Source organism: Poecilia latipinna, unplaced genomic scaffold (assembly GCF_001443285.1).
Source record: "Poecilia latipinna isolate Pla-1442-1.1 unplaced genomic scaffold, P_latipinna-1.0 Scaffold1011, whole genome shotgun sequence".
NCBI classification, from domain to species: domain Eukaryota; kingdom Metazoa; phylum Chordata; class Actinopteri; order Cyprinodontiformes; family Poeciliidae; genus Poecilia; species Poecilia latipinna.
In genome coordinates this window covers 23,835-41,118 of record NW_015113627.1, presented here as the reverse complement: position 1 = coordinate 41,118, position 17,284 = coordinate 23,835, and the positions used below count along the sequence as shown (strand labels likewise).

General features: G+C 40.7%; 1 protein-coding gene across 1 annotated transcript in view; it reads left to right on the top strand.

Annotated features, from left to right (window-relative positions):
* The first annotated feature begins 12,625 nt into the window (after nt 1-12,625).
* The window catches only part of LOC106958749 (rho guanine nucleotide exchange factor 26-like), a 24,510-nt gene continuing 19,851 nt past the window's right edge, over nt 12,626-17,284 (top strand). The window contains exons 1-4 of the mRNA XM_015050819.1: nt 12,626-12,861; nt 13,327-14,771; nt 15,769-15,817; nt 15,941-16,083. Of these exons, the coding sequence (XP_014906305.1) occupies nt 13,425-14,771; nt 15,769-15,817; nt 15,941-16,083 (1,539 nt within the window). The 5' untranslated portion in view covers nt 12,626-12,861; nt 13,327-13,424. The remainder of the gene's footprint in view (nt 12,862-13,326; nt 14,772-15,768; nt 15,818-15,940; nt 16,084-17,284) is intronic.

Genomic DNA, 17,284 nt, shown 5'->3' with positions numbered 1-17,284 from the left:
AGGAAGGTCCCATTGGCATTACCCAGATATTCCCTCCAGATTCATTCATTTGTTTAATCAAGACCTAAAACCGTCATTACGCCCAGGAGTGGATTTAAACAAATACAGTTTATTAGTTAAATAAATAAATTCTACTTAAGGTGTTGTACAGCTTGCGACAAGATGCCGACAGTTGAATTTCTCCCCTCAGTTTCTTCTGTGAATCAGTTTCTAGTCACCAGGCAGGCTGTGATTTGGATCAAGGGTAACACGAAAAAAAAAATCTTTTTCCATAGAAGGAAAAATACAGCAACAACAAAAAAAAGAAAAAAAAGAAAAGAAAATGTAGTGTTTAAATGTTTGGAGAGAGAGAGAGAGAGAGAGAGAGAGAGAGAAATAGCTAAAACAGAAAGGGTCTTGCCTGAGAGGGAGATGATATGAGCAGATGATCGGGAGCGGGACGCTGCCAGATTTGTCAGCAGCAGACGTGGCGCGTTGGACAGCGCGTGTCGTTCAGAAGTATTCTGGGAAACTCAGGAACAGCGGATCTTTGGCAGTCTATGAAGTGTGGGATGAAAAAAACAAAAAAAAAAGCTGACAAGGAGCGACATCTATATTCAGAGGAGCCTGTCTGTCCATAAGTGACTGAGTGACAGGGAGGTGGAGTGTGTGAGACGGATGGATGGATGGATGGATGGATGGATGGGTAAAAGAGGCTTTGTGAGGCCAATCGAGTTCAACGTGATGCACGTATGAATCGGGCAGATCGACGAAGTCAAGCCGGATGGTTTCCTCACTTGTCACAGTATCAGTAGACTTAATCAGTACCTTGAAAAAAACATCCAAGAAAAAAAATGAAAAAGGAGGGAAACTGCCTAAGGGCATTTAACGTGGAGGAGGGGCTACAACAGCCTTTGGTGTGGTATGACTAAGATTTTAAATTGCAGAGGGGCTCAGAGGAGGAGTGTTGTATTTTTACTTGTCTACAACACGTAGCTGTTTACCTTAAACTGAGAGACTGAAAATTTGTGTGCCATGACTCTGTGTTGTTTAATACGTATACTACGCTGCCAAAAGTATTGAATTTATAAATGCAACCCCATTAGGAGTGACAGTCACGTCAATAAACAAGTCAAGTCATGTTTATTTGCATAGCACAAGGTAACGAGGCAATTCAACGTGCTTCACATCATAAAGTCGCAAAATAAAAAGTCGTAAAAACATAATATAGTCATCAGTTGAGAAACCAGTAACAGAATCTTAAATATTTTCGAGTGCCATCATAAAAATGATCATCATCAAATATGATGGTCAATGTTCCAGTGATTATGGGTCTGAGCCAACTCTAAACAGCTGGGTTTTTAGTCCAGATTTAAAGGAACTCGTTGTTTTGGCTGTTTTGCAAGTTTTCTGGAAGTTTGTTCCAGATTTGTGGTGCACAGAAGCTGAATGTTGGTCTGGAAGGTTGGCACAACAAGAGGAGATCTGTAATGTATTGTGATGCTAATTCATTCAGGGATTTGACACTTTGGGATGCAAATCAATGCGACTAAAGATAAAAGCCTGGATGAGTTTCTCCAGGTCTTAGTCAGTTGATTGTAGAAATGTTCTTCAGGCGATAGAAGGCTGATTTCATAACTGTCTTTATGTGGCTCTGAAGGGTCAAGTCAGAGTCCATCACTACACCCAGACTTTGGGCCTGATCAGCAGTTTCTAGCTTTCTAACAAAGGTATATAAAATCAAGAAGCTGAGTGTAAAAACTGCTCCTACTGTACAAACCCCAGAGAGGCTAAAGACCAGGCCTCTCTGGAGAGTTAAGTCAATTAAAACGTGGCACACTGAGAGCATGCCGCCTGCGCATTGCCCCCATTTGTAAGATATCCTTTGCTAACCATTCCATTATCAACTGGGAACAACAGCAACTCAGCCAGAGTGCCAGGATGATGATGAGGAGGATAGTGTGCAAAAGTTGCCAATCATCTACAGAGTCAGTAGCTACCGACCTCCAAACTTTGGACGGCCATCAGATTAGATCAACAGTGCATACGGGACTTTATGGAAGGATTTTCCATGGCCAAGGAACTTCATCCAAACCTTACATCACTAAATGCAATTCAATATGTGGTTGGGGTTGCTTCTGAGAGGTTAGCCCTCATATCTTGTGCATAAAGTAAGACCCTTAAAGATATGAAACACAGAGAGGGTTGGGAGTGGAGGATCCCGATTGACGTTTGGGATTAATTAGAGAGGAAACAGTGAGCCAGGTTTTTTTCATCTCAGCGTTTGACCCCAAACTGCTGTCCTGACAGAACATCAAGTATTCCCATAAACACATCTCGACAAATTTCTCATAACCAAGAATTTGGAAAAAATGATCTTGCTGGAAGGGAAAGGCTGTAGCAGTTTTGCTTCTATAATCATCTATCAGGAAGAAACCGTGAGCGTACTCTCCAATACTGGAGATGGGCAAAGATTGTTTGGACTATCTGGACACTTTGGAGTTCAAGCAGTAAAGTATATATGTTTGAAGCAAACAAAGATACAGACCTATTTGACGACCTTTAGTCTAAACATACAGTTCCCTTTACAGCCAACATTCCTACTTCCTCTGTTTCCTTTGATTCCCAGAGTGGCTCTTTCATGACGTGACTCGTTCCATGAGCCCGTCGTCCTCTTCCCCCTTCCAGGTCAACATTTGTCCTGTCTGCTTCCTTCCAGTGGATGACTCAAACGGAAGCTGCAGGTTACATGCTGCATCTTTGTGTGTATCTGATGCTTAAGAAAAGATCGATAAATGCACTAAATACAGGCGCGAGCCTTGAGAGTTGCGTCTCGGTTGTGAGAAATCCCCAAAACAAGCCGTTATTTTTAATTAGTGCCCAGGGTCTCTGCTCGTTCTGCTAATTCCCCCAAATATAATTACAAATTTGTAGCTGCGGGGTAAACACCTCGGATGCGAGGCCCCAGAGATATTAGTATTCATCGTCTCACTGAAAACATTTTCGCTTTGCGGTTTTAGTAATCATCTTGTGTTCCTTTACTGAAGGAACAGCAGCCAAGAAGGTGAGTTGTACCCCATACGTTTGGTTTTCGCTTCCCGCAGTTGTCGTTTCGCTCTATAGTCATCCTCAGGAAGCGATGCCATCACCGCTTCCTGTGGGGTTTGCTGGATCGTGTTTACGGACGCGCTGTTTACTTAAAGGCTTACAGAGGTGTGTCTCGGGGACGTTTGAATTAAATCCTGTCGGCTGTAATCTTTGGCGACAGAGGAATAATTGTGGAGCGTTTCGAAACGTGACAGATTAGAGGAGTGGATGGTTTGTTGGAGCTGTGAAAAGCATCTATGTTCTCTCTAGTTTAATTGATTCACACACACTCGCTGTCAATTATGGCAGGGGTTCAACTCATGGTGAAACGTCGAATAAATACAACACGATTGTACGGTTTTAGAGACTTTTTGGGGAGTTCTGAAGGTTCACAAAAGACAACAATTGGAATAAGGATAGTGACTTTGAATTTGCAGCACAAAAAAAGGAAACGTTGATTGTACGGTTTGGTATTAATTGAATTTGTCGGCTGAATTAGCATTCAGTTTTAATTGTTGTCTGATCTTAAATTTTTCTGTTTAGGTGAGTAAATCTTTTTACGTTGATAGAACTCACAGGCCACATAATTGCTGAAAAAGTGGAAATTTTAATGAAATTTTTTTTTTGGAAATGTTTTATTTTTACTTGCTCGACAAAAAAAAAAACCCTAAAAAATGTCAAAATGTGGTTTGTAAAAAAAAAAAAGAAAGAAAAAGTGTAAATGTATATAAAAGTGGAGTGATGCATACAATTAGACAGCTCCAAATAAACTAATTCTATATTTTTCTTAAAATACTGCTAGTCAAAAGATCTTCTCAGATTAAAAAAAAAAAAACTCCTCAAATAAGACAGGTTCACATTATTGTGCTTTACATCAGTAACTGATGCTTAACGCTAATGATGATAGATGATTATGGTGAGGTGGGGTTCTAGACTTTCAAAACTGAAAAAAAAAACAAAAAAACAAAACACATCATTCATGTAGGAAAACATTCATGCAAATATGCTGAACCCATAAGAATAGATTTACTATGTGAGCTATTTAGACAAAAATGCCACATTCACAAAGAAGGCCGCAGCTATTGTTTGAATCCAAAATATTTATTCTGAGACAAAAATGATCCCATAAACACCGTGTAGTTACTGCTCAATCAAATATGAACCATCTCAGAAGTGGGATGAACCTTGTGGATCCTGACAGCGCCTCTGCTGGAGGGACGGCAGACCGCAGCGCCGGCGAGAAGATGAAGACAAATTCCAGTTTTGCTTCGATAACGGCTTCATTGAGTAGCCTTTAGAAGAATAATTAGATGTCATAATTTATTAAAGAGAAGGCAAAAAAAACAAAAAAATGGGATGAGGGTAGGCAGTGTAAGAAAGTGGACAAGGCAGGGGGATTCGGGAGATGACTCAGCAGCAGGAAGAGGAGAGAAAAGTCACCCAGAAGTTGGCATGAGATAGGAAGAGCATGCAGGAACAGAAATCCATTACTCATCTCACTTTGCTGGTTGAAGCGACGCTTTATTTTATCCATCGATTCCACTTTGTTTGCTTGAGCTAAGTTCATGACGGCTTAAAAGTCACACAAGTACTCCCTATTATTCTTTGCTCAAAATGCGTACTGTTAGACAGAAAGCTGTCTGTGCCGTAACGTGCACGACAATAGCAACATCTGTGTTTTCATGAAGGATAACGAATACGTTATTCATGCACACTTGATTTAACAGGAATTTCTCTCCCCCCAAGGATGAAAGATTGCTTCATTCTTATGGTTTCACAGAGTGCCTTTATAATTGCTTTCATAATTACTATGTCAACACCTCCTTTACAGCCTATTGCTACATCGGAGCTGGCAGTGGTGCTCAAACTAATACTGTCTTCTGACTGTCACTCATAAAACAGAGAACAGGCCAGGAGCTGTACTTGATTTATAGTTTTCTTATCGTAATAGAGGAGAAAGTAGCGGTTATTAAAATCAGCAAAAACTGGATGTCGAGCCACATTTTGCGGCATGCAACTAGCAAAAGGTGGCAAGGGGGTTGAGTATGTCGTCATGCCATACTAGTCATATTTGCTCTCGCAAAGCATCTTGGAAATTATGTGTCGCTCTAATAGATGTAATGTTACAAAAGGTCAAAGTGTTTATGGGTTGTACGCACTTTTTGTCCGTCTTTGGACGCCTGTTCTAAACGTGAAATTTCCTGCAAAACAATTAGCTTACTCATCAATTAGCAGAGGCTGACTCTCCAACAGATTGGGTCCATATTGTCCTGAGCTCTCTCAGCGTTAACCTTTTGATTTGAGTGAGCCTCCAATTGGTCACCGTTAATTTGTAGCTTTATCCGTCAATATTTGGTGACCAGTTGGGGCCATGCTCTAACGGACTACCAAAATAAACCTAGAGGACCTAGAGAAATTAAGAGCAAAGACATAATCTGGTAGGAGTTATTGTTGGTAACAGGCCCTTTGACCCTACACTTGCGAGGTGAGGTGGGGATTCGTTTATGACGGTCTAATATTCCCTCTAGCTGTTTTTCATCTTTCTCACTTTCTCTTAAGGCATTTATACGTCCCGGTGATTGGGAGCTGAGCAGTTGGCTGGATAAAACCATTGGAAGAAATTACATTAACCTCACAGTTGTTTTCAGCCAAACATAAACTCTAGATCGATTAGAAAATCACCTCTCTTTGAGTGTTGTTGAACCTCACAGTGGCTGACATGCATGTCATTCTGCATTTCCCCTTCTTGCCCACTTTAGCGTTTATCTCGAAGCCATATCTACCGCAACTAGCTAACGGCATCGACATCACCGTTCCGGGGGCGCACGGCCAATGAAAATCCACGGGGGAGAGTCAATCGGGGGTCACTGCAGCCGTACGGGCCAATCAGGACGAGCCAAAAGGTCGGTAGCCATGGGGGTTAGCTTGGGTTCAAACATGTGCATAAGTGGCAGATGCCCCCCGCGTTGGTCCCATATGTGTTCACGGACAGGCAGTGATGCAAAAGTTTGGGCAGCTAAACTTTTGTATCGGTTGTTTTCGGACCAAAGTCCCAACATAATTGATAAATAGATATGAAACGTACAGCTCCTTAATCTGCTTTGCATTTCCTCTCTGGCGCATATTTCAACAATTCGAAGTTATAGTAATTAAAGTCGTTAGCTAAGCTCTGCATTGTTCTCTGAGAGGATGGATGAAGAGACGCGTGGGTGGAAGCAAAGGGTAAGGGGAGGGGTGTGTGTGTGTGTGTGTGTGTGGGGAGGGAGTGTTGGGGGGGGGGAGACAAGGACAGCAAGCAAACAGCTCCACTGAGTAGGAGAAGTACAATGAGCCGTGAGTCAGAGGAAAAGCAGAAGCGAGAAAAAAGAGAGACATAAGCTGAGTAAAGGTCAGAGTGCGGAGCGCGTTTTTAAAATGCCAGAATACTGAATATGTTCAGGAATGTAGTGTATGATGCAGAAACTCAAAATGTACCACTGAAAACATAGCAGATTATTACACAACATACATAATATACTGGATTTTTCTACTTGTAGATTATGTATATATTTTGTCACCTGTGATAATGATGGAAATGCTGATAAGAACTATTTATTGCCTTTTTCATTTTTTATTTTTTAGGTAGCTGTATGGATGTGATTGCATTAATATCACCAAAAACACAAAAACAAATCCAATAAAATTCCCATCTGCAATAAGCTTCTTTCAGACACCAGTCACATAAAAAAGTGTGATTTTTATCACTAAGCTGCATTTAATCCTATTTTCTAATTTATGGATATTGGATTCGCTCATTGAACAAACAGCGGAGAAAATAGTAAAAGTAACAATTCCGGCGACACAGTTGTTTACAGTTTTTAAACTTCATTTATAGGACTTTATCTTGACAACGATGAATCAAAATCCTCACAGTGATAAGAAACGTGTCCACGATAAACGACAAGCGATACGATAAATGCTCACCTCTACCATGCGGCATCAGTTCTGCCTCTGAAACCAGCGCAGCACGAAGCGCTGAGAAAAGCTCTTTGGTTGGTTCATAGGAGGTTGTGTGTGAAAGCATCCCATAACAGCTCCAACACGTATGCACCAACCAGTCCCTCGCTTATAGTAAGACAAATGTTCACTGCAGCTTCTCTAATTACTGTAATGAAATCAGAGAATTGTGCTTTAATCTCCAAGTTAAGCAGGATATTGCATTAATTTTTTTTTTTTTTTTTTTTTAAGTTTACTGATTTGTCTGGGGGTTCGCAACACAATTTTACAGTTAACAGTGAAAAATGCAAAAGGGAAAATGTTTTTTCGAAGCTCGGTTTTATGCAAATGCCCGTTGCAGGGGTGACCACTTTTGCTTAAAGCCTCAGGTTAAGCAGCTTACGCACACAAAAGAATGAAGGCTAAGGCAGTAATCCTTGGCACTTCGAAGAACAAGATGGTATTTTTTTTTCCTTCTCGTTTTTTAAAGCAGTTATAAGCCTATTAAAGCGTTTGCTGCGTGCGTTTCTCGTTTTGACTCGTTTGAACCAGAACCTGGGTCCAACTTCGCTGCTTTTGATTAGAATGCCTTCAGAGCGTTAAGCAGATCTAATTATTCATGTCTCATCGGGTATTCTACGTAGGAGGAAATTAGCGAAGGTGAGCTAAGAGAGAAAATGTATCCTCCAGGTCAGCCATTCGATGACCCGACGTGAACAGCGGTATGGCCTCGTTGCATTACCAGGGAAACTGCTGGGATGACTCATTTCTTGGGAAGGTGGAACTATTATAGAGTTAAACTAGATTTTATCAGTTTGAGATACACATAAGCATCAGTAAAGGAAGGACATAAAAACATGGCGCACCATTCAGAACCACGCAGCTTCTCGTCTTCCAGCCTCGCCTGCGTCTTTTGCCTGAAGAAAGTCCTTCTGATATCAATAACGGGGCAAAGAAAACCACTTCTCTACAACAATCCTGGGCAAAATTATTTTTATTTCCTACAGGCCACGAGAGAAAAGGTGAGTCAATGCCAAACGAAAGCCGCTGCTACTTTTTATTTTGTGCACAGAAAGAGAACGCGATTGATTTCGAAGCTCCTAGAAACGACGCTCTGGAGAGCTCACTTTTTTTCTACACGCTCACACCAAACATCTATTTTATCACACAGTGAGAGTAAAAAGAAGAAGAAAAAAATCACAACCGTTGACATTATGGCATGAGGAGGACATCGGCATGGCTTGTTTAGCAGCCATGTGAAGCAAAAGTGAAGCTTTAAAAGGAAAAGATAGGAAAGAATAAAGTGGAACATGCCTACAGTAACTCATTACTGTTTGTCAGCAAAGGTTACAAAACTCTAGGAGAGAAGGAGTATAGTTTTTGGACTGCATCTTTCTCAATAAATAAAATCTTTATTTTTGAATAGCTGATATAAAAATACAGCATAGAGATTTGACAAGAAGCAAAAACAAAGCAAATCTGAAAAAGGAGGCAAAATAACTTTTAAAAGTATTTTACACTGCCTTGTAAAAGTATACACATCCCTAGAAATGCTTTAATGTATTTTCATCAAGTTTTTCATTTATGTTATTGAGATTTCATACGTTGAACCATCACAGTTTTGCTCATAAATGAAACAGAAGCAAATCTATACATAGTTTTCAGGCTTGTCCTCTGGTTTGGCTCTGATATCTTAATCTCTCTCTTAATTTTATACCCCTAAATAAAATCCTTTTCAACCAATTGCCTTCATGACTCAGTCAGTCAGTAAGCAGAGTGTACCTGTGAGTAACTTGATCTTGGTATGAGACTTTTGTGGCATTGAAGAGCAGCTCGAAGCAGGGTTCGGTTATGAAACCACATAGTTCTTACAGCTTGTACCGTTCAGCTCATCGTGCAGAAACGGAAAGAGAACAACCTCAAACCTACCAAGACATGATCGTTCAAGTAAACTGACAAACCAGGAAAGCAGAGCAGTAATCGTTTGGGAGCCTTAGAGACCCCGGGGTCATTTAGGTTGAGCTCCGGTGAGCCACAGCTCAGGTCAGAGCGGTCTGGTGATAACTACGTTGCAGCAACTAGATTTCATCATGCATCTTAAGAGTGGCAAGAAGATAATAAGTCATGTTTGAAGTATGCCACAAGACCAGCATGTAACTTCTCTTGACTCGCATGCAAAATGCAAGGTGTGATGGAACAGCAGTATCCCATTGTTGCTGGGATACTTTTCTCCAGTTGGATGAGAAAAGATAAGAGTTCACAGGAATATGGATGGAATATTGGATATATATATATATATATATATATTTTTAAGTTTCAACTTCTTCCCTTTGCACCATTATTTGCTTCTTAAAAAAGAGTTTGGGAATTGATTTGTGTTGATCTATCACATCAAATCCCTAATACATTGATGTTTATGGTGGGAACATACCAAAATGTCAAAAAAAAGAGAGAGAAAAAGTTCAAGAATTATGAATAGTTTCATGGGGAAATAAAAAAAACGTGTATAAGTTTTTTTTTTTTGCTGTCTGCAAATTGCTGTCTGTATTTGCAGACAGCAATTTGACACGGCTGGTTAGTAAAATATGAAGAAAGCTGTCATTTTTGGTTTACATGTGCTAATAAAACACACACAATAGATGTTCCCATGGTGTGCTGCCTGGACATGTGAAACCCTGCAGGTGTGAGAGTTGAAACGTCTAAACGGAAAAGCAGACATGAAAAGAAATGGCTGAATCCTTGTTGTTGTTTTTGTGCACCGGCTTTTCCCGAGGGTGTGTGCTGTGTCTTTAGATAGACGGACGGACAAACGGAAAGGGCAAATGGACGGATGACTGGAAGATTAAACCACACTGAAGCATTGCCCTCACTTTACTGATGACACCATTGTTATCAGCTCTTTGCTGTATGAAGAAACTAACCAGCTGTGACAGATACTTGCAACTTTATTTGCTCTTTTTTTTTTTTTTTTTTTACCTTTTCCTACTTCCAGCTTCCTAACTTTGGATTTCTGTTTTTATTTCTTGTTCTATTTGTTGTTGTTTTAGCTGTGTGTCACTGCCACGCTAAAATCAGAATTTCTCTTAAAGGGACAAGAAAATCTCTGAAATCGTCAGGTTTTCCCTGGGCTGGTAAACGGGATAGATGCGCCCCTTAGTGGCCGAAAGCATGTAACACAAGCCAGGACACGGAGTAAATATATGACGTAATAAAAAGATTTAAGAAAAGAAAAAATAATCAAAAAAATTTGGCATCTACTTTGAGATTCGAGCAACAGTCTGTTTATGGAGAGGAAGCAGAGCCTGCCTTCAATTTAACAGGGATATTTGTGCCACACACAGAGTTGCACAATCTGTCATTTGAGAAGTTGCACAAGACATTTTGTTAGAATGGAATATGAAAACCGTAAATCCATCAAGATTTCTTGGCTGATTTCTCTGTCATATTGGTGAGATGTTTATAAGAAGGGAACAAGGCGGGGACAATGAGGTCGTTGTACCTTTTATAATATACCTAGTTGGATTGTAGCACCAAAGATGGTGCCGATGTGGACACAATTTTATATAAACTACAAACACTCTTACACTTAAAAGGCTCCTTCCAACCACACTGAGCTGATCTTGGTCTTTTCTTTTGAAGCAACAGCCTTGAATTTCCTGAGGAAATAACTGATACTTAACCTTTTTTTTTTGTCCTAAAACTAAACTCTGTCCATGTTTACAAAGTGGGACAAACAATGAATTAAGTTTGCTTCTTTGAGTTTGCACTGTTGGAAGTAGATACAATCAATTCCATAAACGATTACCGAGCTCTAACCAGATGTGGATCTGGACGAGCCGTGTCCTACTTGCCGACCTCAGAAAGAAATCCCAAATGAGAGAGAAAAAAAAATGAAGACGTGGTAACAGGAATGACAACATCAGTTCAGCTAAAGACGTGACCAACACCAGCGTTGGCATGGTTATGTCCTGGATGACAGACGATCCACACAAATGCATTCATGAATGGTTGACATTTTCTTGTGTAAAAATACGTTTGGTTGTAACAGCCTATCATTACTTAGAAGCCTCACTCAGCATTTCATAAAAGCGTTGAGAGCGATCATCGTACAACTCAATATACTCAATAATTAAGAATGTCTTGATGAGTCTTATCAGATTAAAAGGACCTTTTTGAACATAACCTTAAAGTAGCTTTTTGGCATGCGTTTCATTAAGCTCACATTTCTGTTTCTAAAAGTAGAACTTTTTTTAATGGTCTGATGCAATGTTCTAATTTTAAATGTTGTGTTTTCATAAACTGTTAGGGGAAAATCATCACAATTAACAGAAATAAAGGATATCAAACATCCGTGTGTGTGATTAATCTACACAACGTGTTCAATTAGCGAGAAAGTTCCTGAAATATATTTGCTTTTCAATAATATTCAAATTTATTGAACGAGTCCGTATGGCCTAAAGTATCTAACAAGAACTTAACATGCCGTCACCCAATTTTCAAAATAAATATCTTTTAAAAGTGAAATTGACATGAAATTCTTTAACTGAGGTCCAGGCATGCAAGAAACAAAACCCTAGTTTCATGGTAAGAGAGTAAAAAGTATTTTTTTTTCCTTTTAAGAGATCAAGAACTGATCTGGTCTTAATTTAAATCTAACATTAACTCAAGTGTCACAAATGACTGGCAAACTGATCAGTTACATGTATGCTGCTATTTTCATTATTATTATTATTATTATTATTATTATTATTATTATTATTATTATTATTATTATTATTATTATTATTATTATTATTATTGCAATATGCTTAATAACGCAATAGGAAAAAAAACTCATTTATCCAAAAATGACCAGGAGAGGGCGACAAAACGCAACTAAACTGGAAGAAGAACATTGGCTGCTCTTGCAACGGAATCAAAAGAAGCACAAGAACTCAAGAACAAAATCTCCATTGCAAATGTTTTGGTTAGGGTGTGACTTTAAGGGGCGATTCATAAACACTCAAAAAAGATGGGGAGTGTTAGAGAACAATAAGAGTTTACAATTTCTTTCACTCTTCTTCATTTCTCTTTCTACTTATGTATTTGGTTGTTTCACTATCAACAGACTGTTGTTATTTTTTTAGGGGGAAACGAAACGCTGTCAGAATGTAATGCAATGTATATTTCGACAACAACAACAAGGTCATTTGTTTTGTTTTCCAATGAACAACTTTTAAGAGTAGTTTCATTTTCACAGTCATTTCAGATCAGTAAACCGTTTAATATCCCGGGTTTTTAATTTATTATTCTTTGGACGGTTCCATAAACTCTGCGAAACTGTGACACACGCGGTGTTTTATACTTTTATATTTTCTTTGAATCGACCGCTGAGGCTTCCGTTGAAATTGCTTTACAGAATGAATCTCTTGTGTTCTCGGAAATCCACTTTGATAAGTAGGCGGGGCAGAAACTGGACATACCTAAGGTAAGTCGCGAACTTGAGTGCTGTTGTTCTCCATCCACGCACTCCCTCCTTTTCCATTCCTCCTCCTGTCACTCTGCTCCTCCCGTTCCTCCTCCTCTCGGGGATCAGAAAGTCCTCTGCGCTCCGAGGCGCACAGACGCGCTGGGGAGTCTCCGTCCTATCAGATAAACTTCTGTAACTTAAACAACAGGATCCGCTTTGAAAGAGTACCCTCTGGACGCTCTTGGATTTTTTTTCTTTTAATTTTTTTGGGGTTTTTTTGCCTTCTTGGTGGGTTCACTCAATAAAGCTGCTTGTTTTGCCCAGAGCGCTGGCACAATGAGCGCGTTCTGTCCCAGATCGACAGATTAGAGGTGAGTTGGACTTTAACCTGCTGGAGAACTTTGTTGGATTTAGAACCTCCTCCTCCCTGTGGAAAGTATCTGCTTTTTGCCTGTATGTTTTGAGAAGATGTGCCCATGATTATTAAAACAACTGGAACCTTTTTAGTTAAAGATTCACAGAGATTTAAGAAACCTCCAAGCTCTTGCCTCATACCACAGTTTTTCCTAGTGGCATTACAGTAATTGCTTGGTGTTAACATTATCTTGCCAGTTTGGAACTTGTAATTGGGGCATTTCACCACAGTGAGCAAGTACAAAAGGACTGTCAACTGCTCTCACATACTTTCTTTCAGTTTCAAGCAGCTTGCCCACTGATGTGTCTTGACTGTGACTGCTCTATCTCCTGAACTTTGTTAATAAGTAATCCATGTGAATTTGGACACTCTCTGTGCTCTTTGACACTGACTGGCGTTCCTCTCTTTTGTTTATCTCAAGGGTGGAAATCTTGACTACGAGGGTGTTTTTTGGGGGGTGGTTTTTTTTTGCACTGAGATCTCAGCGTTTCACCACAGATAGAGAGAAGAAGAACAGCCATGGATTTGGGAAATGATGTGGATTTATCCAACAACAACATCACACCTTTGTGGAGGCGGCGCACAGACTTCAGTGAAGGTTCCCAAGACTTGAACAAACTCAAGCCACGACCCGTGAGCTACCACCTAAACGGGGTCACGACTGGAGACTTCTCTGCGGGGGACGATGGACGTTCCTTCACGTTGAGCCAGCCGCCCCAGCCTTTAAATGAAAACACTATGGTGTTAAAGCATGTTTTGCACAAACCCTCCGAAAAAAAGCGAATCGTTCGGAGCATTAGCATTGGGCGCCTCTACAATGGACGCTTCTCATTGTCCAAGTTTAGGGCTGAGGATAAGAGAGCTACGCTGGACAACAGGGTGTGTAATGGAGGTAGTAACAGAAGAAATAACCAGAATGGAAGCGTTTGCTCTGAAAATCATCACCAGGACACGCAGAGATCGACCACAAACCCTCTTGATCTTGACTTGGAGAAAGACCAGATCTCCTCTGGAACAAACACACCCCCACCTGAAACTCCCACCGACAATTGTTCTTCACACATCCATTCTCCACACACGCCAAATCACTACCACTACGAGCTGTCTTCACAGTCATCGATATCCAGCTCTTCATCTCCAGGGTACGGTACCCTCTCCCCCTCTCACAGCTCCTCTTCAAGCATCCCCTCACTTTCGTCTTTGACCTCCTCGGACCCTCCGACGCCCCGCTCCCCGTCGCCAGCTGACAGAGGGAATCCATTGCAGTCTCAGACAACCTCCCCAGCATCCTCATACGACACCCTGTACGCCTCCTCCTCTTCCTCCAGCTTCTCCACATCGCCGTCGCTCTCCCCAACTGCATCCCCCTCTCCTGCCGTCGTCCTTAGCACCAACAGCCCCGCTGCTTTGAAGATGGGCACCCAGCAGCTTATTCCCAAAGGACTGGCATCCGATATCCGACAAACCAAGGCGCCTCCTACTGGGACCCAACGGCTGGGATTGGACCATTCCAAACGAGCGATGAAAGTTCTCAGCATGGTGGAAGCAGGAGGTTACTTTTCTACGGGAGGGGGCCACACCAAAGAGGCAGAGGGAGAGACCGAAAGCCCCGGGGCGTTACGGAGAGCTTTGAGGAGTACGTCTTACAGGAGGGCAGTTGTGACTGAAGTAGACAAGGACGTTACTTTGGTTGAGTTAAAGATGCCTGTCATGGAAGGGCTTGAAAATCCTGGTTCGTCCACTGGCTCAACAAACCTTTCCACCTTAAGTCCAACAAGTGCTGAAGCACCAAAAGCTGCCAGCCCCAGGATCACAAAGTCTTCTAGCCCTCGGATGGATAAAACTATAAGCAAAAAGAAAAGCAAGGTGGGCCAATCTATTCATGAACTTATAATGAATATATTTCGGTGCCGTAAAGAGGAAAAATGCAATATGTGTGTTAACTCTTAAGAGAGGGGCACGCAAACAACACTTTGCTAACAGAGAATGGATGTTTTAGTAGCAGTAGGTAGAGGGTCTCTTTCAGTAGAAATGAGGGTTTTGTCAAAGTGAATTAAGTCATGAACAGTTTCAAACACAAATCTGTTTTGACACAAAACAAAAACGGATGGTGATCTGAATTAGGTCGTGGAATGTGATGGATTTGGAAAACTTTTGCACTTTAGCAGAAAGGAAAAATATTACCAAGTTCCATATTGGTAGATGTGCTATAGAAGACTGGAAAGTGTTTTTTTTTAATTATTATTAAAAGATGCTTTAGCAAGTTTTGTTCTCAGGATATGCACATTTATGCAACAAGGTTACGATTATTACTTGTTTTTTCCCCCCCTGTGATATATTTGTCTTATTCAATTGGACTCTATATCTGACACAATAAAAGAGGAAAACTGTGTAAAAAGACACATAATCAGCAAAAACCTGGGATTTTAACAGGTGGATGAACATTTAGGAGCCACTCTAGTTCAGAAGTGTCGCAAAACTCCTTTTACTTCTCTCTGTAGTCAACAAGTAGTAGCCCCTGTAAACTTTGGTAATCTCTTGAATCCTTTTTGTGTCTTTGTTGTAGCTGGTTGAGATTTATTGACTGGGTTAATCGCGGCCTCTCTAACGGCTTAACGTACTGTTGTACACAAAGATTGCTTTGACACAAACTTACATGATCAGGAGGGGATAAAGTCTGAATCACAAAACCACAACACAGACTGACCATTGTGGTTCAAGCTTGGTTTAGGACAAAGCCTTGTAGGAAAACAATTAACTTGTTTGTTGGCGGTTATGATGTAATAAGACAGTGTAGATACATGTTTCCTTGGTACGCCACAGTTTAAGTTGATTGTGTTTTTTTTTTTTTTCCCTCTTTCAGATTCCAAATAGGAAGAAGCTGACGTCTCAACGGACATTTGACAGTGAAGGTAACACCTGTCTTTTTGGGTCATTTTTTATTTTTGTTTTTATGCATTCAGCTGTTTTAATGTCACCTTACTTTGGAATTAAAAATATATATATATTTTTTTGTCACAACAAACACATTTCAGAAGAGGAGCTCTACCAGAACTACAAGGAGAAGGCCCTGCATAACGACTCCGATGAGGATGCTGATTCAAGGGGGCCAAAGCCCGATCAGGGCATCGTTGTGCAGTACAGACCCATACGTACCTCCTGGAGCCAACTGAGCGTGGTTAGATATAACACACACACACACACACACACACACACACACACAAACAAAACCCGCAGTTAGTTGTGTGTAACTTATACCCTTTCTCTACACCCTGAGTACTCGCGATCCGGCTGCTGCGGTTGCAAAGTGCTGGAATCCTAGTGCTCCAAAGAATGCTGTCACAACCAGTTGAGCCATATTTCACACCCATCCTCCTCCCACTTGCCTCTGTTTTTCTCTGGGACTCTGTTTATCAGTGAAGCGCGCTCTCTCTCGGACACACTCGGCCTCAGAGGCAGACAGTCCGTCAGAGTCAGAGGACGTCTTGGAAGTACTGCTGCTGCTGGGCGTCTTGCCAGTGAGTGAGCTGGCAAACCCTCGATACTCACACTGTAAATATGCTCAAAATGTTCCCCATAGGGATATGAGGGATGATCCTCCGTTGCATAATAATAGTTACGGATTGGAATCTTCAGAGAGGGATATCGGAAGCGAGTCATCTAATTTATTGGTTGTTTTTTCTTTTTTTTCCCTTTCTTATTAAATCATTCCAAACCCATTTCATCATCTGTTTTTTTCGTTTGTTGCGCAAGTTTGGGATGAAAGCTGTGCGTTGGAGTTAATTAGTATCAGTTTCAGACTCTAATAAATGAGGAATTACTAGCAAGTTAGAAAACAAAATGGTTGCTGGTATTTAAAGAGCCACCGCTCTTCAGTTTTCCCATATATTAAAGCTGCATTTTCAAGAATACATTTTTCCAAGAGTTTGTTGATCCTGGGGTTAATAAGTATTCACACCCAAGGAATAATACAGTATTATAGCACCTCCAGCAGTAAACTGAGCCTCATGTCTTTTGTACTTTTTAAGCTCAGTACCAATGTTTTGAAGCATTCTGTCGACCAGTCATCTACAGCTTAGTCTGGTTGAATGGGCAGTGTACAGGTAGTGCTTTTAGACCCTTTCAGAGATGTTCAATTGTCTTTAGTTTTTAAGTTACCGTCCTTTGGCTAGGACACTTAAATGAACACTGAAGCCACACCTTTTTTTTAATCTTGGCTGTCCTTCAAGCTGTTCTTCTCTCCAGAGCTCTCTGGAACAGGTTTTTTTCACTTGATTGAAATTATTAAGACCATTTACTGCCACAAAAAAAAAAAAAAAAAAAAAAAAAAAAAACCCTTCCCCCCAAAAACAAACTCCCCCCACCCTTCTCTACAAAGG